At 45.4% G+C, this 23,097-nt stretch overlaps 1 protein-coding gene across 1 annotated transcript in view; it reads right to left on the minus strand.

Moving 5' to 3' along the window:
- LOC135216026 (protein THEM6-like) overlaps nucleotides 1–23,097 on the minus strand; it is a 69,107-nt gene that overhangs the window by 42,074 nt on the left and 3,936 nt on the right. The window contains 3 exon segments of the mRNA XM_064250964.1: nucleotides 3,694–3,894; nucleotides 3,896–3,909; nucleotides 10,878–11,050. Of these exon segments, the coding sequence (XP_064107034.1) occupies nucleotides 3,694–3,894; nucleotides 3,896–3,909; nucleotides 10,878–11,013 (351 nt within the window). The 5' untranslated portion in view covers nucleotides 11,014–11,050.

Consider the following 23,097-nt stretch of genomic DNA (forward strand, 5'->3'; position numbering starts at 1 on the left):
TCCAGTCCTTTTATGCAATTCAGCATTTCTGTGTTTAGCTCTCACTTTAGATGTGTATAGACCAGCTGAATCACTTTCTTTGTTGTTCATATGCACTGGCTCCCATGTGGTATTTTTTAAAATGCTCAAATTGAATTTAGTATGGCTGAGCTGCATTAAAGACCCTGAGATTGCCAACCAAGGGTTTTTCAGTTGGCAATGACATGCAGGTGTGGTTTCTAAGAAGAAAACATGACCACCTCCAGAGCCCTTTGGTTAAGAGAGGTCATGGTGAATCACAGCCTCACTAGTCGCCCAGCCAATCAGCTTGCAGCTGTGCCCTGTATAAATACAATTACCAGTGCTCCCAGCATCAGTTCAACCATTGTGTCGGTTAGGTATGGATCAAAAGTTTATCCCACTACAAACTTCTGTATTTCTTGCTATTCTTGGAAGCATTTGAACGAAAGAGAAGTCAATCCCTATTGCAAAGATGAGAGTTTTGGTTGTTGTATACCTTACTAAGTTATCAAAAGAAACTACAAACTTTAGGGCACTTGGTGCTGGAGTACCCAGAATGTGTACCCAAGCAATAAAATTAAGAGTTGTGTCATTATTGTATAAAAAATTAGACTAAGAATTAGAAATTTAGGAGACACACACACACTAGCCTACATGAGTACTTGTGCAGCATCAGAGAACAGGCTGAGGAATGCATTCAAGAATGTAACCGAGTTTTCCTAATAACAGGAACAGAAGGGAGCCTGCAACAATGATCAAAGGAGAACAAGTCCACGCTATTAGGGATTATGTACATAAAGTTTCCTGCTTGTTGTATCACATTACTCATATACAAAGGGCCATTAATGCATGCTCATGAATTTAACATCCACAGACTACAATCTCTGTTCAAATTATGTATTGCAAGAGGATCTTTTGTTGGGAAAACAACTAAATTATAATACAAAAGTATTCAAAAGTGAATTTATCAACAGATTTGCACCAGCAAAAACAGAGCAGTGTAATCTGCAAGGTGCTTGATGTCAGTGTATAACAAATGAGTTGTTCCAGACCAGTGCTGCTAGCACAGATTAAAGTAAACCCGGAGGAACGTAAGAGACTTTCAAAGGAAGATCAAGAGACTATGCAATATATTAACAGACCTTAATTATGTGCTAGCAGTAACCCATGGTCTGGACCAACTCATTTGTAAACAGCATTTTGGGTTCGTGTTTTGAATTGTATGTACAAGCAAAATATCTGGAATGATAAGCTGCGCATATGTGATCTCAAGAGGCAAGTGGGAATTATGTGCAATATGTTGGATGAGTTAAAAGCCAAACATGTCTGCACTGAAATAATTTTGTGTCACTGAGCGGATGGAGGAAAACTGCTATCATATCATGAGGTTCATTGCTGTTTAATGATACCAGTGGGATGCCAAAATATCAACATGAATTTGGTACTCTTCCTTCTTAGGCTGATTATCAGGAAAAAATGTATCAACATTGACCGTTTACCTCACTCTCTCTTGCACAAACGCTACACATATCTCCGATGCAGGAGACTACCATGAGATTCAGATCCTTTGTCCCGGTGTTGTTCCAGAATAACTTTTTTTCTGTACATTTGACAGATATTACTTAGCCATAGTATACTTTTACATCCCTACCTAATTTTTGGCAGCATTCTTTATTACTTATATTAGAAAAAGTATATTCATAAGAGTAAAATAAAGCAGCCAAAGCCAGTGGCGGAACACTCTAATATATGGTTGTAGCGAGCCTCCATAAAGTGCACTAGCAACCCCTCCAAGGACAGGGAATCCCCAGCCCGAGCATCTTCCAAATCGCCGCCATCTTGGACACCTCCAACTCTGGAATAAATGAGAATGATGAAAAACCTACCCCTTCCCGGGAATCAAATTAACTTCCGAAGAAGAAGGGGCGACATCACAAAAATCAGCCTGGTGGCCTCCCAATACTTCCAGTGATGAATGGAAGAAAAGGAAGGAGACACAGGAACAATGCTACTATGGGGGTTGAATACTGCAGGAGATGAAGCATCGGAAAGAGGCGAAAAACCTTCCCAAGAAGGAAGAGTCGAAACCCTCCGATGCTCTCTCTTGCTATAAAATGACTCTTAAAGCCATGCCCGGCATTCCGTGCAAGGATTCGTTATAGTACAAAAATTAGAACGGCACCTACTACATGTGATGTGGGAATCAATCGCCACCGAAGCCAAAACATGAGAACACAGAAAACCTGGAATTCCGAGGCACACACGTTGACGAGGCCGAGAAGGAGCAGAAGAGGCCATAATATCAGCCAAACACACACACACACACACACACTAAACACAAGCGAAGTGGGCAATGAACCGGGTAAAGGCCAAGAGAGGTTAACCACGACTCTCACCCAGGCAGTTAAAGAAAAGATTGACGCGGTGGCTTAGGTGAGTGGTCCTTGACCACTCTTCGCCCAATCTACGCATGTGTTGCCAGATATCACAAGATTCCTTGCTTTCATCTGTTTTTTAACCGGGTCCAGCTAGGCGCTAGAAATTATCCTATTGTTAAGACCGAAGGTTTGTTTGCATATGAACAAGTATGATTTCAAAGTTATATGTGACGTAAACATATGACGTGCCAACTCCTTCCACAAGGTGAATGAATATTAATATCTTGTCAATGCTTCAAGAATGGCGGCTATGATAAGTCATTATTCCCGTGGTTGCAGGACAGCTTTTGTGATTCGACCTGCACAATTGTTTAGAAGTGAGGAGGCCCGTGGCAAACCCTATGTAAGCTTGAACAAGTAAATGAATAATAGGGCCCTTTTTGGGGTAAGGAGTACACCCGGACATCCAAGGCTACCAAGTTTTTGTCATTTGTTGTCTTTCATAAGGTGCAGAAAGATAATTACGTATATATGCTCTATTTATTACAATGACCGTCACTCATATTAGTTAAAATATCAAAGCAGTTACAACAAATGCCAAAGTTTTCTTCACTTTGTTAATTGATTTTTAATTATATAATTTTCCGATGGAGAAATAGCGATAAAATGTAATTTCTCAGATTACTTATGGAAACCCTTTTCATCAAGGATTCTAGCACTCGACCTCATGGCACAAATCCTATATACTACTACTACTACCACTACTACTACTACTACATAGTGTAAACAAGGAGTATTAGTTGTATTTCATTGCTGTCAGAGGTTGAGACTTTTTCACAAATAGCCAATTATCCATCGAGAAGGAGGCAAGTTACGTCACTATATCTTCAAAAGACATTCCTCTGAGTTTTCTGGCGATATCTACAAGAAGTCGGTGTTACCCTTATAATTACTAGAATTATGCAACTTTTGAAATACAGAATATAGTAAAAAATTAGGTATGGATGTAAGATACCTTGTGACAAAGTGTCATCTTTGACAGATAAGTTGTTAAAATTTTATTCCGGAAAAACACCAGGACACCGGCTGTGAATCTCATAGTAGTACTAGGTTTCTAGCCTCATTGATGTTACTCACCCAAGATGACCAGCTACAAAACAAAATGGGCTCAGACAGCCCAAAGCATGTTTATCCACTCTCCTCCAATAAACACATACACTTCATTATCTCTGCTTTCATCAAGTAAAATATATAAAATACTAAGGTTTTTACTTGTGTTTGGGCATTAAACAGTAATTGGTTAAAATACTCATACCTGTGATACTAGCCTATAAGGCATAAAAATGTAGATGGGTTTCCTATATCTTATGGTACTTGCGGCTACAAGAAGCTTTGGTTTATCCCTTCCTGTTAAAGTTAGAACTCTTGATCTCACAATGTGGTCGAGGCGGCCAAAATCCATTGCACGAAGGTATCTTGAATTGTTAATATGATTCAGCATAAAGTCCACATCCCGTTGTGGAGCAAATACCTGAAGAAAGACAAAACAAACTTGAATTTGAAAATTTTTAAATTATACTGTTCTGCATTATGAAAATGATATTGTTATAATACAATAAAGTTTCATACATACTTACCTGGCAGATATATACATAGCTAAGACTCCGTCGTCCCCGACAGAAATTCAAATTTCGCGCCACTCGCTACAGGTAGGTCAGGTGATCTACCGGCCTGCCCTGGGCGGCAGGACTAGGAACCATTCCCGTTTTCTACTCATATATTTTCTCTTCCACCTGTCTCCTTGCGGGGAGGCTGGGTGGGCCCTAATCGTATATATCTGCCAGGTAAGTATGTATGAAACTTTATTGTATTATAACAATATCATTTTCATACAATCAACTTACCTGTCAGATATATACATAGCTGATTGGCACCCTTCGGTGGAGGGTAAGAGACAGCTACTACTGGAATAGACAGGTAAACAACATCTGTTGTAGGTATAAAATAAAAACCTTGGTTCCTACCTGATAGGTGGTAGACTTCGTGGGTGTTTTCCCCGTAGTCTGCATCACCTCAAGAAACTTTAGCGAGATATGTGATCTATGGCCAAGAATTCTTGTGGGTCTGCCGAAGGGGTCTTATCCACTTACTCGGCAGAGCCTGAAAGGACTTTGTCAATGGGTGCTGATCCACTTACATGACAACACACCTTATTAAGGAGCACACAACCAATCCCGACCACCTGATCCTAACCACCATGTTAGTATTAAAAATTGCTCCGAGTTATCCCCAACTCTTCGCAACAACCGTAATTCAAACCACAATGCACACGCACACAATAATTTCAAAAAAAAATTTTATTTATTACAAGATATCACAAGAGTTCCTTACTGAACTGAAGTGACTGGCCGCTTGTGCGGCAACTGCACTTGTTCAGCAGAAAGTCTAGAACATATCTATTAGACTTAAGTGTAAAAAAAAATTTAAGGATTGTTGTCAGCTCCTGTACCCAGGATTGTGCCCGCAGACACAAAAGGACCTAAGGAAAAACATTTTTCATAGGTCACACACGCAACGTCTTCAAATAGTGAGCAGCAAACACAGAATTACATCTCCAATATGTCGCTTCCAAGATATTCTTCAGCGACATATTTCTCTGAAAAGAGAGAGACGTCGCCACTGCTCTCACTTCATGAGCTCTTACTCTCAGGAGTTTAAAGAATCATCCGTGCAAGCCTTATGAGCGTCCGTAATTACGTTCCTGACAAAAAAAGGCTAAGGCATTCTTAGACATAGGTCTTGATGGATCTTTCACTGAGCACCAAAGACCTTGTCTAGAACCTCCCAACTGTTCCTTTTTTCTGTAAGTAAAACTTTAACGCCCTTACTGGGCAAAGAGACCTCTCCGGTTCCCTGACCGACGAGACCCGATAATCCTTTTACCTCGAAGTTTCTCGGCCAGGGATTCGAAGGATTTTCATTCTTCGCCAAGAATAATTCCTTGAAGGAACAGATGGCTGAATCTATATTGAACCCGACTTTGTCACTAAGGGCGTGCAGTTCACTAACCCTTTTTGCCGTCGCTAGTGACAAAAGGAATAAACATTTCTCGTTATATCACGAAACGAGGCCAAATGTAGGGTTCAAATCTCTCTGAAGCCAAGAACTTCAGCACTACGTCTAGATTCCAGTTAGGGGGAGAAGTAATTCTAGACTTCTTGGTCTCAAACGACCTAATCAGATCATGCAGATCCTTATCGTTTCCCAAATCTAGGCCTCTATTCCTAAAAGACGGCCGATAGCATACTTCTATAGCCCTTTATCGTGGCTACGGAGAGCTGCGATTCTTCTCTCAGAATAACAGAAAATCAGCTATTTCTGTTACAGAGGTACTGGAGGAGGACAACTTCTTCGAACTTACACCACCTTCTAAAAACTTCCCACTTGGATTGGTAAACCCGGATAGTGGAAGTTCTCCGGGCTCTAGCGATCGAGCTTGCTGCTTTACTAGAAAAGCCTCTCGCTCTGACAAGTCTTTACGATAGTCGAAAGGCAGTCAGAGCGAGAGCGGGGAGGTTTTGAGGTTTTGATGAAACCTCTCGAAGTGTGGTTGTCTGAGAAGATCCCTCCTTTGTGGAAGGGATCTGGGGAAGTCTACAATCCACTCCAGTACCTCTGGGAACCACTCTTGAGCTGGCCAAAAGGGGGCTATCAGGGTCATTCTTGTCCCCTTTGAAGTCACAAACTTCCTGAGTACTTGCCCCAGAATCTTGAATGGGGGAAATGCGTAAACGTCTACCTGAGGGACCAATCTAGCAGGAAGGCGTCTACTGCTAGAGCTCTGGGATCTTCTACTACTGAACAGAAGGACTTCCAGTCTCCTCGAGAGGAACGTGGCAAAAGAGGTCGACATGAGGAGTTCCCCACAGAGACCAGAGCTTGAGGCAAACGTCTGAGTGGAGGGTCCACTCCGGTATGAAAGGACCTGGTTCCTCCTGCTCAGCCTGTCCGCTCTTACGTTCCTTACTCCCTGAACGAACCTCGTCAAGAGAGAGATGTTCCTTGCGATGTCCACAACAGCAGTTCTCTTGCGAGTTCGTAAAGGGCATACGAGTGAGTACCTTCCTTGCTTCCGAATGTATGCCAGAGCGGTTGTATTGTCCGCATTCACTTGTACTATTTTGTTGCATACTAACGGTTCGAAGCTCTTTAGAGCTAGGTGTACAGCCAGCAGTTCTTTGCAGTTTATGTGCCAGGACACTTGAAGAGCATTCCAAGTGCCTGACACTTCTCTCTTTCCCAAAGTTGCTCCCCAACCTTTTTCCGACGCGTCGGAAAACAATACAAGGTTTGGGCTCTGTATTTCCAGGGAAGTACCCTTGTTTTCCCTCAGTGGGAGTAACCACCATTCTAGATGTCGTTTTATCAGATCTGGAATGGGAAAACTGTCCGAGAGGAGTCCTGTCTTCATGTTCCACGAACTTTCTGAAGGAAGAACTGAAGAGGACGGAGATGAAGTCTTCCTAGATGAAAGAACTGTTCGAGCGAGGAAAGGGTCCACTAACAGGCTCTCAACATTTCCCTCGCCGAAGTCCGTTCCTTCCTTAGGAAGAGAGAGACTTTTTTCTAAACCTCTCGCTAGTCCTCTCTTGAGAAGGAAACTAACTACTCGGAAAACCCCCGAGAATCCATCCGAATCCCAGATAGACCAAGTTCTGGCTGGGGATCAGTTGGGACTTCTCGAGGAGTTTCACGAGTAATCCTAATGTCTTTATCAGGTTTAGTGTCACAGTCAGGTCCTCCAAACACTGTTTCTCTGACTTTGCTCTGATAAGCCAGTCGTAGGTAGGTAGAGATATACTGATTCCTTTCAGATGAAGCCATCTCGCCACATTTTTTCAAAAGGTTCGTGAAAACCTGAGGCGCCGTAGACAGGCCGAAACACAAGGCTCTGAATTGGAAGATCCTTCCCCCCGTCATGAAACGGAGGTACTTCTTCGACGAAGGATGGATCGGGACGTGAAAATAGGCGTCCTGGAGATCCAGAGACACCATCCAATCCCCTTGGCGAAGAGCCGCCAGGACTGAAGCAGAGGTTTCCATGGAGAACTTCTGTTTTTGAACAAACTTGTTCAGAGCGCTGACATCCAGAACTGGTCTCCAGCCCCCCGAGGCTTTCGCAACCAAGAAAAGACGATTGTAAAACCCTGGGGAGCTTTGATCCAGCACAAGTTCTATAGCTCTCTTGTCCCACTCTGATCCACCATTTGTTGAAGAGTATCTTTCAACACAGGGTCCTTGTAATTGGCGGACAATTCCCTCGGAGTTGACGTCAGGGGAGGATTGTCCAGGAAAGGAATGAGATATCCCTTCTGAAGAACCGACATCGACCAAGCGTCTGTGTCGATGCGAGTAGGGGCGGAACGAGGCTCGACCTCTCTTCTCGGTCGTTTTCCTTTTAGCGGTAACTCTAGTGGGAGGGCCTCCTCGAAAGGGCCGAACAGGAGTAGACCCCACTTTCTTTTCTCCCACCATCACTGGTCTCTTCTTCCTGGACGATTGCAGGAGAAGATCCTGAGTCGCTTTCTCCGTCAGAGATCGGGAAATATCCCTCACCAACTGTGACGGGAACAGAAAATCAGACCTAGGGGCGAATAACAAAGCTGCTCTTTGCGAATGTGATACTGCTTTCGTCAAGAAAGCGCTAAAAAACAGATCTCTTCTTCAAGAGACCTGCTCCAAATAAGGAAGAAACTTCCCCTATGAGCCGTCTTGCACGCCTTGTCAATACATGACAAAATTGCAGGAGTACATCCGGTTCTAGCCCTTCAGGGGCATGAGCCTTCTTGGACATCACCCCAAGGGACCAATCTAGGAAGTTAAAGACTTCTAGAATGTGAAAAAGTCCCTTGAGGAGATGATCCAACTCTGAAAGACCCCAAGTAATCTTAGCTGTGTGAAGGCTATGTCTCCTGGATGCATCTACCAGACTGGAAAAGTCAGCTTCAGCTGAAGCTGGAAGAGTGAGACCCATATTCTCCCCAGTCTGGTACCAAATCCCTCTCTTGCCCGTAGTCTAGGGGGAGGCATGCAAAACACTGTCCTTACTAGCTCTTTCTTAGTTAGCATCCAGCTATCTAGCGATTGCAGAGCTCTCTTCATAGAAATCGTCGGTCTCAAATCTTCAAGAAAGCCGACGATTTCGGGTTGTCTTTCCGAGCAAGAAAAAAGTGAACGAGGCGAAGGAGGAGGCGGCAGGGATCAATGCATCTCCGTATTCCTGGAGAAGGAGAGCTGTCAAAACTTTGTAGTTCGACAGTCCTTCTTTTACCGTGAGATTCGTGCCTCTGAGTCCTCTTCCAAAATCGGATCAGCAGGAGAGGCCACTTCCCGTTCCGGGTCTTCCTGTCCAAAAAACTCTCTCTACGGGAGACAAACTCCTAATAGGAGAGGGGCTAAAGAGAGTGTAAAGAGCTCCTATGCTTGGCTGGCTCTTCGTACTTGGCTGGCTCTTCGCGCTTGGCTGGCGCCTCGCGCCTGGCTGGCGCCTCGCGCCTGGCTGGCGCCTCGCGCCTGGCTGGCGCCTCGCGCTTGGCTGGCGCTCTCGCTGCGCATGCTTGCTCCTCGCGCTGGAGGATCCTCGCGCCTTGGGCTGGCGCCTCGCGCAGATCCTCGCGCTTGGCTGGCGTCCCTCGAGCCTGACTGACCTCCTCGCGCATTGGCTGGCGCCTCGCGCCTGACTGGTGTCTCGCGCCTCTCAAAACTCTCGCGCTTGACTGACGCCTCGCGCCTGGGTTGAAGTCGCGTCTTCCATGGTGCCACATCCTTGCGTGACAGATGCTTGTCTGGAGCCTCGCGCTTGGCTGAATCCTCACGCCTGGTTGTTACCTCGCGCTCGGCTGAAGCTGCTGGTCTGGAAGACGTATCCCATCTGGGAGAATCCTCTCGTCTGTAATCGTTTCTCGCTTGTCTGACTCTCTAATCCTAGAGGACGCTTCTCGTCTGTAGGACGCCTCGCGCTTGGCTGGCGCGACACGCGTTGCCTGGCGAATCAAAATCGTCCCACGAGTCTCTATCTGAGTTCTCAAAAGACTCACGTCTCACCGGAGGCCTCACTCTGGTGGGAGAAGGAAGACGAGTCTTCTTGACCGGCAGTTCTGACGTCTTTCTTACGAGGAGGATCCTTCGAAAGGACTCCTACTAAGGCGGATAGCTGTTCCTGCACCGCCAAAAATGATCCTCTTGGAAGCCTCTCCTGCGTCTTTCTGAACGGGAGAGGGAGACCTCGAAGGCGTGTTGCCCACATCATGGACGTCAAAACCCTCTTCGCCTTCTTGATCAGAAGGAGGCCGCTTCTTACGAAAAGCGTTCTGGGCTTGAATCCAAACAGGATCTCTCCAGTGCCTTTTCAGGGGCCTGGACAAGTCCGAATCCTTCCATCCTCGTTTAGGAGAGGGAGAAGCGGACGAAGAGAAGCACTCTCTGAGGACGCTTTTCGATAGCGGTCCTGAGCAGGCTGTCTATATACAGCACCTGCTGAAGGGACGCCTGACGAGGGGAATTCTCCACAACCTCCGTACGGCTTTCGACTTTCCTCCTCTCGGGCTTGGGAGCTTGGAAGAGGTCTAGGCCTGGGAGCGTCGCAGAGACGGTCAGACGCCCCCCTCCACAACACTGGGGACACTCACTTCACTAAAATCACTTTCACAGTCCTTACCTTTCATGGTAGCCATTTTGGATCTCATCCTGTGAAGAGTAGCCTTCAGTTCAGCAAATTTCGAGGCCGAATCTGAATGTAAGGCCAGTGAGGGTCCTGATACAGAATCATAATTAAGAGAAGAGTTAGAATTATCCAAAGGCTCAATAGGCCTTGTACTACTACCCGCAATCTTAGATGCAGCCCTTCTGGACTCTATCCCTTTCTAACTTCTTCAGTAAGAAGTTAGAGTCTTCCATTCCTCAAACATTCAACCTCTCACACTCATGACAGGTGTTAGAAATAGAACAATCAAAACCCCTACATTTGCAACATACAGTGTGAGGATCAACCGAAGCTTTCGGTATCCTCACCTTGCAGCCTACATTCACACACATTCTCACACAAACACTTGAATCAGACATTCTGAAGAAAAATCAAAAGCAAGTCCAAATCCAGTCCACAGTAGCGAATGCCAAAACAACGATCCAGGTACGTCACCAAAAGTCCACAAAAAGATGATCAATTGTCTAGAAAAGCGAATTCCAGTCAAGAGGTGGCAGCAACGATGTTGATACCACCGGCGACAGAAAATATATGAGTAGAAAACGGGAATGGTTCCTAGTCCTGCCGCCCAGGGCAGGCCGGTAGATCACCTGACCTACCTGTAGCGAGTGGCGCGAAATTTGAATTTCTGTCGGGGACGACGGAGTCTTAGCTATGTATATATCTGCCAGGTAAGTTGATTGTATGAAAATGAATTTCTCAACAGTTACATGCGATGACCCATAATTGCAGCTTACCATATATCTTTGATGATGCTAAGGGATGGATTTTTGCGGTCAGCCATCGTGATCCTATAGTATAAATGAAGGTTTTCACAAAGTACCCAAGTTCAATGGAAATAAGTAATCCAATAGCAACAGTGGAAAATTCCATCTTGGTCCTTAATCAAACTTGATCAGCTGTTTAAAATCTGAAATTAAGAAAACATGATTTTAAATAATAATTTGATTTTATATAAGCTATACAAGCCTTTTACTAACATCTTCACACTTTGTTTAAGATGGACACAGCATGTACAGAATCTTCAAAATTAAGCACTAAAGTAGTTACTGTACAATGTACCTTCGTTGTCAGGTGTTTTACTTCGCCTATCAAATACCTCACCTATCAAAAACTCCAGTTTCTTGATGCTGTCTGTAGATTGAATATCAGAACCAACCAGAAAGGAGCCAGGTATATATTACATATATGACTTGAGTTTACATGCAGAACATATACTATGACTTTTTTCCCCTTTTTTTTTTGCATACATAAAAGTACAACCCTTACTTTTCCTAATTCTGAATAGTTAATCATCAAGGAACAGTTACTATTGAACACACAGGCTCTGATTTTCATCTGATAGGATACCACATCAAGTTGGTGATTGATGTTTGTAAATTATATCAATCTCCTAGTTTCTGAGCAAAAATATCTGGAAATTTGTTAGTAATAATGGTATTCTTCTTCAGTACATGTTCATCATGCAACAAACCAAGTTTATCAATTATCAGTAAGGCACAGGAATGTATCCCTATATACAACCTGATGAATGTTGACTGTCACTGTTAACACCCAGCATTAAAAAGCTGAGCATCACCATGTTCGAAAAATATAGCCACAAATTCATATCTTACTTTCAATTTGCTGATCTTTATAAAGGCTTACTCATCCTTTAGGGTGAACTTAGAAAACCTAAATCCAATTCAGTCAGAGTAAGAGGCTACATTGCAATCTTTAACTGATTGGCCGTTTTATGAAATATAGGCACATTAAGCCATTCAGTGTGTAAGACAGTGAAAAGAAAGTGTTGGAGTGGTTGAGCAGCATAATAAAGAGATCCAGAAAATAAAATGAAGTAGTACAAGACTCTAAAGATGGAACTTGGAGAAAACTCCAGAGTTCCAGTTATTATTATTATTATTCACAACTTAAACCACATTCATAAGGATTGAAATTAGACTAAGAATTACCGTAAGTCAGAAGTGTTGGACAGCAAAACTGAAGAAAGGAAGTGAGAATGTTGCTAAAGTGAAAGGCTAAAAAGTGGATACATCTAGCGACAAAAGGGATGCTGCATACCCCGTTTAGTAATCCCTACATTGTACCATGTGAGGTGCACTCGCCACACTACCTCCCAACAGACTCTTGGTGATAGGCTTTTTCAGAGTGAAACACCGATAGGGATAAGGAGTTGGAAAAAATTTATCTGCAAAGTCTCTTGATTGTAAATCTCCTTACCAGGCAAAAATAAGCATCTCCCTCATCTTCAATGACAAAATTATCTAAAGTAGGAATGGTGAAAAGAGCAGTCACTCTATCATCTCTGTCTGGGAATAATATTTATGTTAAAGCATTGACGGCAAAAGACAGTCCTACAATTATTCTTAGTAGGGTTACATCAGCTGCCATTCTACTGTACTGTATATACCTTTATGTTTGGACTCATTACTGGCTTCATGAACAAGTTTCAAGCTTCCAGGAACCTGAAATTATATCTTAAAAACTCATCTTTGGCTCATTTCCTGTCCCTATTAATCAACAAACCCAGATGATTCACAACCATCAAAATCTAGAAAGCAAAGTGGAACCAGTTTCTTTCTTATAGCTGATTTTCTCTTGCTCCTTAAATGCCACATGAATTATTTGTCACTTTTAGCAGACAAAGGCACTTTGAGGAAATTCCTCATAGTATGTTGCCAGAGCCTCTAAACTGGGATTCATTTTTGGTTTTGAGAAGCCTCCCTCAGCTGCCATAGAAACTCTTGCAAGATGCAACGTGGTTACTTCATTTCTTTTGTGTGGCTTCCACGAGAGCTCAGCACACAGCAAAGTGAAGTTTTGGGCTTTGGGTTTTATCAAAGATGACAAACAAAATACTGATATGAAAAAGGGTTCATAGGCTTCCCAGTATCTTGCAGCTATCTCTTGGAGGTACCTAGCAGCCTCTTACATACATATAGCATGTGCAATTGCCATATTGGTCAATTTTTGTACTGCCCAATATCTTGAGGCTACCTTTTGGAGATTCCTAACAACCCTTTAAATAAATATTGCAGGTGCAGCTGCAATTCTGGTTATTGTTTGCACTCCCTACATCACAATCCATTATGTTATGAAATATGTTATTGTTATAATACAATTAAGTTTGTTCATACTTACCTGGCAGATATATATATAGCTGTATTCTCCGAAGTCCGACAGAATTTCAAAACTCGCGGCACACGCAGTGGGCGGCCAGGTGGTAGTACCCATTCCCGCCGCTGGGAGGCGGATATCAGGAACCATTCCCATTTTCTATCATATTTTATCAGTGACATGTCTCCTGAGGGGAGGTGGGTGGGCACTTAATTATATATATCTGCCAGGTAAGTATGAACAAACTTAATTGTATTATAACAATAACATTTTGTTCATGAGACTTACTTGGCAGATATATATATAGCTGAATCCCACCTTCGGATGGTGGGAAGAGACAGAATAGGATTTGTAGGAAACTTAACTTAAGTAGATGATATACACCTTGGTTCCTCACCTGTTAGCAAAGTAGACTTCTGTGATTACTGTCACTACAGCCTGCTTGTGCTTAATCAGAGTTGCCAGCCAGGTGGAGACCTGTAGTGCTGGTGCGCTCTGAATGCTCTGTCAACGGGGACGTGACCTCAATGTGACAAGAGCATAGAGCCATACAAATGAGGGCAACGAAGCAACTGACCACCACCTGACCAACTAACAAAGACCGCCTGAACACTAAGCTAAAAGATGGGAGGTCTTCACCAAACGCCTCACACCACAACAACATCACTAAAAACTAACCTAAACCTAACTAAGGGATAGGGAGAGAGCTACCTTCAGCCCCAAGACTGTGTCTGCAGAAACGTATGGCCCAAGAGAACAACAGTCCTCGTATATCGTTCTCACATCTCTCAAGTAGTGTGAGGCGAATACTGAATTGCTCCTCCAAAAAGTGGCGTCAAGGATGTCCTTGATCGACATGTTCCTTTGGAAGGCAAGCGAGGTTGCAACAGCTCTGACCTCGTGAGCTTTCACTCGCAAGAGGCTCAAATCGATCTGTGTGTAAGACGAATGAGCCTCTTTAATGAACGTCCCTCAGAAAGAACGCCAGAGCGTTCTTGGATAACGGCTAATCGGCGGAGCGTTTAACCGAACACCAGATTATTCCTGCAGGGACCTCGTACTTCTTTAGTCTTGTGGACATAAAACTTTAGAGCCCTGACAGGGCACAGGACTCTCTCAGGTTCTTGGCCCACAAGACTTGTCATACCCTTGATTTCGAAGCTCCTTGGCCAAGGGTTCGAAGGGTTTTTCATTCTTTGCTAAGAAAGTGGGACTCAAAAGAGCAGACAGCATTGTCCCCTTTGAAGCCCACTCTCTTACAAATGGCTTGAATTTCGCTAACTCTCTTCGCCGTCGCCAGAGCAGTTAGGAAAAGAGCCTTCTTAGTCAAGTTCCTAAGAGACGCTTCATGTAGCGGTTCGAAAGGACTCGACATTAACAGTCTAAGGACTAAATCCAGGTTCCAAGAAGGAGGCCTCGCCTGAGGTATCTTGGATGTCTCAAAGGATCTCAGGAGATCGTGAAGATCCCTGTTATCAGACAGGTCTAGTCCTCTGTGTCGGAAGACTGCCGACAGCATGCTCTTATATCCCTTGATGGTCGGACCGCCAGCTTCTGCACATTTCTTAAAATAGCAGGAAATCGGCTATCTGGCTCACAGAGGTAGAGGAAGAGGAAATTCCCTCCTTTCTACACCATGCCTGAAGGAAGCCCACTTCGACTGGTAAACAGCTCTCGAGGACGTTCTCCTAGCGTTGGCGATCGCCTTTGCAGCCCTGCTTTAGAAAAAACCTCTCGCTCTGGCCAGTTTTCGATAGTCTGAACGCAGTCAGACCCAGAGCGGAGAGGTTTCGGTGATATCTTGCGAAGTTGGGGCTGTCTGAGTAGATCTTTCCTCCAGGGCAATGTCCTCGGAAAGTCTATGATGAATGACATTACCTCTGTGAACCATTCTTTCGCGGGCCCACACATCGCGGCCGATCAGGGTCAACCTCCGTCCCCTCCGATGCCGCGAACTTCCTTACTACTTCCCCCATGATCTTGAATGGCGGGGGGAGGCATATAAGTCCAGGTGCGTCCAGTCCCAGAGCAGAGCGTCTATCGCGACTGCTCCCGGATCCAGCAGGCAGAGACAATAAGAGGGCAAACCTCTTTGTTCTCGAAGTCGCAAATAGGTCGACTGACGGACACCCCCACAGTCTCCAGAGCTCTCGACAGACGTCCTGGTGCAACGTCCATTCCGTCGGCAGGATCTGATCTTGTCGGCTGAGAAGGTCTGCTCTGACGTTCTGGACTCCTGCGATAAACCTCGTCAGGATCCTTATCCGTCTCGCATCTGCCCACAGCAGAATCTCCCTCGCTAAATAAAACAAACAGGACGTGAGTGTGTACCTCCCTGCTTCTTTAGGTACGCCAGGGCTGTGGTGTTGTCCGAGTTGACTTGGACTACTTTCTCTGCAACCTTTTGTTGGAAGAACTGTAGCGCCAGAAAAACCGCCGCTAGTTCCTTTACATTGATGTGCCAGGACACCTGTTCCCCCCTCCAGGTGCCTGACACTTCCTCCCCTCCTAGTGTTGCTCCCCATCCCGACACCGAAGCGTCGGAAAACAACACTAGGTCTGGGCTCAGAAGCTTTAGGGACAACCCCTCTCGAAACTTCCGAGGATCTAACCACCATCTTAGATGGTTCTTCACCGATTTGGTGATGAAAAGGGTCGCATCCAGATCCTCTCTGACTCTCCATTCGTCTGCTAAGAAAAACTGGAGAGGTCTGAGGTGTAGTCTTCCCAGGAAACAAACTTTTCCAGCGAGGAAATGGTTCCCAGCAGACTCATCCATTCCCTCGCCGAGCAAGCTTCCTTCCCCAGGAATGCCGAGACTTTCTCTAAAGCCTTGCAGCTGTCGTTCCTGGGACGGAAACGCTCGAAAAGCCACTGAATCCATCTGAATCCCCAGATACACGATGGACTGTGTTGGGGTCAGATGCGACTTTCGAGGTTGACTAGAAGTCCCAGGGACTTCGCCAAGGCCAACGTGAAGTGAAGGTCCTTCAGACACCTTTCTTCTGACGATGCTCTGATAAGCCAATCGTCGAGATACAGGGACATTCTTATTCCTGCAGAATGTAACCATCTCGCTACGTTCTTCATGAGCATGGTAAATACCATCGGAGCCGTGCTTAAACCGAAACAAAGGGCTCGGAATTGCCAAACTTTGTCCCTTAGCATAAACCTCAGAAACTTTCTTGAAAGAGGGTGGATAGGCACGTGAAAGTATGCGTCCTGTAGGTCCAAGGACACCATCCAGTCGCCGGTCTTAGGGCTCCTAGAACCGACTGAGGTGTTTCCATCTTGAATTTTTTTCTTTTCTACGAAAAGATTCAGGCTGCTTACGTCCAAGACTGGACGCCACCCCGACGACTGTTTTGGTACCAGGAAAAGTCTGTTGTAGTATCCTGGTGACCCCAGGTCTAAGACCTGCTCCACCGCTCTTTTCGTGATCATTTGTTCCAAAAGATCTAAAAGAACCTGCGTTTCTCCCTTGATACGACGGGGAAAGATCTCTGGGAGTCGTTGAAAGAGGAGGAGGGTCTACAAAGGGGATCTTGTACCCCTGTTCTACTATCTTGAGGGACCACGCATCTGTATCTCTCTCTCTCCACGCCCCCGCAAAGAACTTTAGCCTGGCTCCGACAGGCATCTGAAGGACTTTCGTCTCATTTAGAGGATTTAGGTTTGAAGGAACCTCTTCCTCTTGCAAGTCCTCTCCCTCGAGGAGCAGCTCTCGAGGGAGGAGCGCTACGAAAGGGTTTAACCTTCCTAGGAGGTCGTCCAGACGACGACGTGATCGGGACTGCAGGACGTCTAGAAGACTGGGCCAAGAGATCCTGGGTAGCCTTCTCTTGTAGGCTCACTGCCAGGTCCCTTACCATAGCCTGGGGGAAGAGATGGCTCGAAAGAGGTGCAAAGAGAAGCTCTGCTTTCTGCGATGCAGAAAAACAGACTTCGCTGTGAAATTGCATAAGAGCGCTCTCTTCTTGAGGAAAGCAGTGCCGAAATGAGACACTAACTCTTCCGAACCATCCCTGACGGCCTTGTCCATGCATGACAACACATTGGACAGCTCCCCAGACTCAAAGAATCAGGACTCCTAGATTGAAGATCCAGGACTCCTAGGCACCAGTCTAGGAAGTTAAAGACTTCCAGAGTCTTTAACAGACCTTTCATGTGATGGTCGATCTCCGTTGGTGTCCAAGAAATCTTCGCGGACGACAAAAGGGATCTTTTCTGGGCGTCTACCAGACTAGCAAAGTCCCCCCCTTGGGAAGAAGACGGGATCTTAATTCCTACTTCCGATTTGGTCTCATACCAAATGCCGCCTCTCCCACTAAGTCTAGAGGGAGGCAGGCGAAAGTCGACTTTGCCCTGATCCTTCCGACGTTCCATCCAGTCCTGCAATTTCTTGAATGCTCTCTTAGTGGACAAGGAAGTCTTCATCTCCACTACTTCCGAAAACCTTGCCCGACTTCGAGACGAAAACGAGAGGGCGGAGACTTAGGAGCTGCAGGCTGGAACTTCTCCCCAAACAAGGAACGTAAAAGTCGTACCAGCACCTTGTAGTCGGAACCGACGAAACTGACGGCTGATCTTCGTCCACTGAGTCAGCCGGACTACTATGTTCTCCTTCCTCCCCCGAAGAGGCAAAGGAGATCGAACCTCTGGAGAGGGCGTGCGCCCCACGGGTCTAGCCTTCAACAAAGGCTTTCGAGGAAGACTAACATCCGCCTCTTCAAGGCGACCGACCTTCCGTCGATCTTTAGAGCTCGAACCACGAAGAGCGTCCTGACCTCGCTGCGCGTCAAGAGAGGAAACTCCAAGTCTCTCTCGAGGAGCGTCCTTACGTTTGGCGCTCAAGCGTCCAGCTTTCGCTTTCAAAGCGTCCTTATGAGCGCTCTCAAAAAGCCTTCTCCATAGGCAAAGCGTCAAACAAAGCAACCCGACGAGCCGTCTTCAAAAGCGTCCGGGCCGAGCGTCCTCAAACGCGTCCTCCAAGGCGTCCTGTCGAGCGTCCTCAAAAGCGTCCCGACGTGCTGGCGGAGACAGCGACGAACGAGGAGACAGAGAAGGAGACTGCCTCGTCCTCTTGACAGGCAGTCTAGCGTCCTTCCTTCGCTTAGGCTCAACTGCTGCTGGGCGAGTCTTCCGAGCCATTAAGGTCGACAATTGGTCTTGAAGCGACGCAAGAATACTCTTCGTAGGTGAAGAACCGAGAGGAGGTGAAGGGCTGCGCTTGCGAGAAGACGAGGGGCGGGGGGACGCCTCCTTCCTTCTCACAGGAACAGCAACCTGCCTCTCCGAGGCGCGAGAGAAGCGCTTCTCAGCGTCGTCCTCGGACGACGTCCTACCTCTCTTCTGTGGAGGAAACGCGTCATACGACGCAGGCGAAGACCGCAACGAGAGCGGAGAGAGGGGACGCAAAGCGTCCTCCCTAGGAAAAGTCCTTTTCAACGGACGCGAGTCACTCCAAGAGCTCCACCCCTTGCGCGGGGAGGGCGCCTCGGAGGACGAAAAAATGTTATTGTTATAATACAATTAAGTTTGTTCATACTTACCTGGCAGATATATATATAGCTGTATTCTCCGAAGTCCGACAGAATTTCAAAATTCGCGGCACACGCAGTGGGCGGCCAGGTGGTGGTACCCATTCCCGCCGCTGGGAGGCGGATATCAGGAACTATTCCCATTTTCTATTCATATTTTATCAGTGCCACTGTCTCCTGAGGGGAGGTGGGTGGGCACTTTAATTATATATATCTGCCAGGTAAGTATGAACAAACTTAATTGTATTATAACAATAACATTTTGTTCATGAAACTTACCTGACAGATATATATATAGCTGAATCCCACCTTCGGATGGTGGGAAGAGACAGAATAGGATTTTTGGGAAACTAAATTAAGTTGATGATATACATCTTGGTTCCTCACCTGTTAGCATAGCCGACTTCGTGATTACTGTCACTAAAGTCTGCTTCTGCGTTACTAGAGTTGCCAGCGAGGTAGAGACCTGTAATGCTGGTGCGCTCTAGATGATCTGTCAACAGGGGCGTGACCACAATGTGACTAGACCATATGACCATACTTCTGAGGGCAACGAAGCTAAAACCACCACCTGACCTAACCTATTAAAGTTAGTTCCATAACTTCTAGGCTAAAGAAAAGGAACGCGCCTCAAGCGACCAACCCTTCAAAGTTAAAAGCACACCTATCCCTTTTCTATAGGATAGGATTCGTGTTGCTTGCTGCCCCCAATAATATATCTACGGATATGTATGGTCCTAGCGACTTACAGATCTCAAATGTCGTCTTCACATCCCGTCGGGAGTGTGAAGCGAACACAGAGTTGCTTCGCCTAAAGCGTGGCACTCAGGATGTTACTGAGTGTCATGCTCTGTTGAAATGCTTCCGAGGCCGCGCCCTCACCTCTTGAGCATTCATATAAGAAAAAATCTCAAATCTTTATGCAAACATAATGAATGAGACTTCTTAAAAGAACTCCTTGACTATAATGCCAGGGTGTTCTTGGACATGAACCAGTCTGTCTTTTACGGAACACCGCAGATTGTCCGTTGACCTCGACTTACTATAGTGTTTTATTAAGATAAAAACTTGAGAGACCCGACAGGGCACAGGGACTCTCTAATGCCTTTGCCCAATAATTTGTGCCATACCCTTGGTCTCCAAAACCTTCGGGTCAAGGGTTAGACAGGTTTTCGTTCTTATCAAGAACGGAAAGGCTTAGAGGACAGACCGCATTATGTCCTTTAAAGCTAAAACCTCTGATGATAGCTAAAAGCTCACTAACCCTCTTTGCTGTGGCTAGAGCGGTTAGAATGTTAGCCTTTCTGGTCACGTGTATTAAGTTCGCAGAAAGGATAGGTTCGAAATGCTTTTGGCATCAGAAACTCAGACTACGTCTAAGTTCCATGCCGGAACCTGCGATCCAAGAGAATTTCAAGATCTCCCAGACCTCAAAGATCGTGAAGCTTTGTTGTTTGACAGAACCGAATCTCTGAGCCTAGAGGCCGTCAACAACATATTTGCATATTCTACAATAGTTAGGACTTCTATCTTATCTCGTACTTCATACGGAAAGATAGAAACCATAAAAGAAATTCACAGAGGTCGAGTTGGAGGAACAGTCATTTCCCTTCACTATCCAGAAACGGCCCGCTCCGATTGAACACTGAAAATAGGCAGCACTGCTTTGCCTTGGCCAAGAGACTGCCATTAATCTAGAAGATCTTATCGCTTCTCGATAGTCTGAACGCCTTCAGACTCAGAGAGGAGAGATATTAGATACTTCACTAAGTGACGAAGTTAGATTACACCGATTCTCTCGGGAAGGGTCTTTGGGACAATTCTCTGAATTACCTGACCTCTGTGAATCCAACTCTTAGAGGCCAACATGTGGCGACTAAAGCTAATCCTCTAGGATCATGAATAAGGGAACAACTTAAGAGGAAGCTCCTTCGTCTTCAAAATTACGAAAACTTAACGAAAGGACGCCCTCAGTCTCTCCTCACTTTCGAAATACTTCTAAGTGAGGATTACTCAGACGTCAGTAGTTGTTGCCTTCGATCGAGAAGACCCGCACGGACGTGCACTAGTTTAACGAACCTCTGAGGACCGTTACGTTCCGTGCCCAAGCCCATAACCAATTCTCTGTTCTTGAGCTATGAAAGAGCTGAGAAATTATCCGAGATGATTTGGGCCACTCGATCCAAAACTCACCCTTCGAGGAACTGGAGAGCCGACCAATTTGGCTTCCAATTCTTTCAGACAATGGCCAGAACATCTGTTCCTCTGTTCGGATGTCTGCACCCTCTCGCTATCACCCGAGGTGATCCTCAAGCCGTTGAGAGAAAAATTAGAATTATTACAAGATCTTTGATGTTATTCCAATTTCTTCGTGAGGAAAAATTGTAGAGGTCTGAATGCTGTTTATTCAGGGGAAAAAAACAAGCTTCTCCAGCGAGGAAATGGTCCCCAGCAAACTCATCCATTCCCTCACTCAGCCTGCTTCCTTCCCTAAATAAGGCTGCACTTTGCATAAGCAGGAGAGCATTATTATAGTGCTATGCCGCGGTAGATTCGTACAGAGATCTGTTACCGTGCGGTAAACCCGCACCGAACAAGTATAAGAGATATCTTGTTGAAATTTTCTAAGTAAAACGGAAGGCATGTCATTCATGATACTAGAAATTTCCTCAACCCGAGGCTAAAATCCATGATTGTATTGCAGAGAGACGCAACCAAACGCGCATGACACCGAGCTAGCCGGTACTGGCGAGATCACATCACAGTAACAGCAGCCTTGTTCATCGTCTCGCACTATCTGCCTGAGTTGCCAGCTACTCCTTTTACGAAGGGATAGGTATGAAATTATCGAGCAAAAGGAAACTCTCAAGCAGGCATATTTAAACGAAACAAAATTCGCTAAATACAGAATCTGAGTTGGTGTTGTCGTAACAATACCTGAATAGTTATTCTTACTCCGAAAACTCTTGGAAGGTTGAAGGGAGTGTCAAATAAATACATTAGAACAACAGTTCTTCGGCTTCTATCCGCAGAGGTAAATACTATATGCGTATATGACTGACCCATGCGTTAGCAAAATGACGCCAAAGATAAACTACGTAGTATTGTAGTAATTTGAACATCGAATTCTCTACTACATCTTTCCTCGACGAGGAAGAGAGAAAGAAAGGAAAACGACTGTCCACGTTCTAATGAATGAGACTTTTTAAAAGAACTCCTTGACTCTTTGCCAAGAAAAAGGAGTAATATTCGAATAGAGATCATCAAGAGAGAACCGAGGATCGAAAAGGACCGTTCAAAGTTCTTATGATATTGGACATAAGACTTCCTGGATCTAGTCTACAAGTCTTTTTCTTACTCCCCGGATGAGCCTCTGAAAATGAATGAGAGCTCTTCGAAAATTTGTTAATGATTTATCCGCTTAAACGATAAAAACGTTAAAATCTATGTCAATGAGAACTACCCCATTTATGAGGGGTCCCCCACTTAAATGACAAAAACGTTTAGTATCTTGACAATGGGAAAACGTCCTTACTAGACAAAACTATTAGCACTTTGCTAATAGGGGAAAACCCTTTAACATCACGGAAAGTCACCCAGGAATCCGAGTATATAATCTTCCCGATTCTCAGAGAAAATCGATGAAGAGGAAAGAGGGATCGAAGAAAAAATTCGGGTATGTCTCTCCGCTAACTCCGAATCCTTTTTAAAAATTTCTGTAAAGGAATGTCCTGTGGAGAGTCCTGAAAAAAACCTCCTCTTGACGAGCGTTTATAAAGCGTCAAGCGTCCTAAGAAAACGTCCTGAACAGCAAATAAAACGCCTTCTACAAGTCTTTTCTCTCGCAAAGCGTCCTGCCGAGCTTCCACCGAAGCGTCCCCCTGGCGAATGTGCACAAAAGCGTCCTCAAAAGCGTCCTGGAAAGCGTCCTGCTGAGCGTCCTCAAAAGCGTCCTGCCGAGCGTCCTCAAAAGCGTCCTGCTTAGCGTCCTGCTGAGCGTCCTCAAAAAACGTCCTGCTTAGCTACAGAGTGTCTGAGCAGAGAACACCAAGTCTTCTGAACGACGTTTCAGAGAGGAAACTCGTTGAGCGCCTTGATGCATGCAAGGCCCGCCAAGAGGCGGTCCTGGCGGAGCGACCTTGCCAACATCTCAATGTTATGACGAACCGCGTTTTGCGTATGACGTTGAATATTTTTAAGGGACGTCCTCATGCGAGTCTCCATGGAGAGCCGCACGCTGCTCCTGAAGAGTGTGAACACTAAAGGAAGACGTATGGCTTTCGTCTTCCGCAAGGTGCTT

This window comes from Macrobrachium nipponense, chromosome 6 (genome assembly GCF_015104395.2).
Source record: "Macrobrachium nipponense isolate FS-2020 chromosome 6, ASM1510439v2, whole genome shotgun sequence".
Classification (NCBI taxonomy): domain Eukaryota; kingdom Metazoa; phylum Arthropoda; class Malacostraca; order Decapoda; family Palaemonidae; genus Macrobrachium; species Macrobrachium nipponense.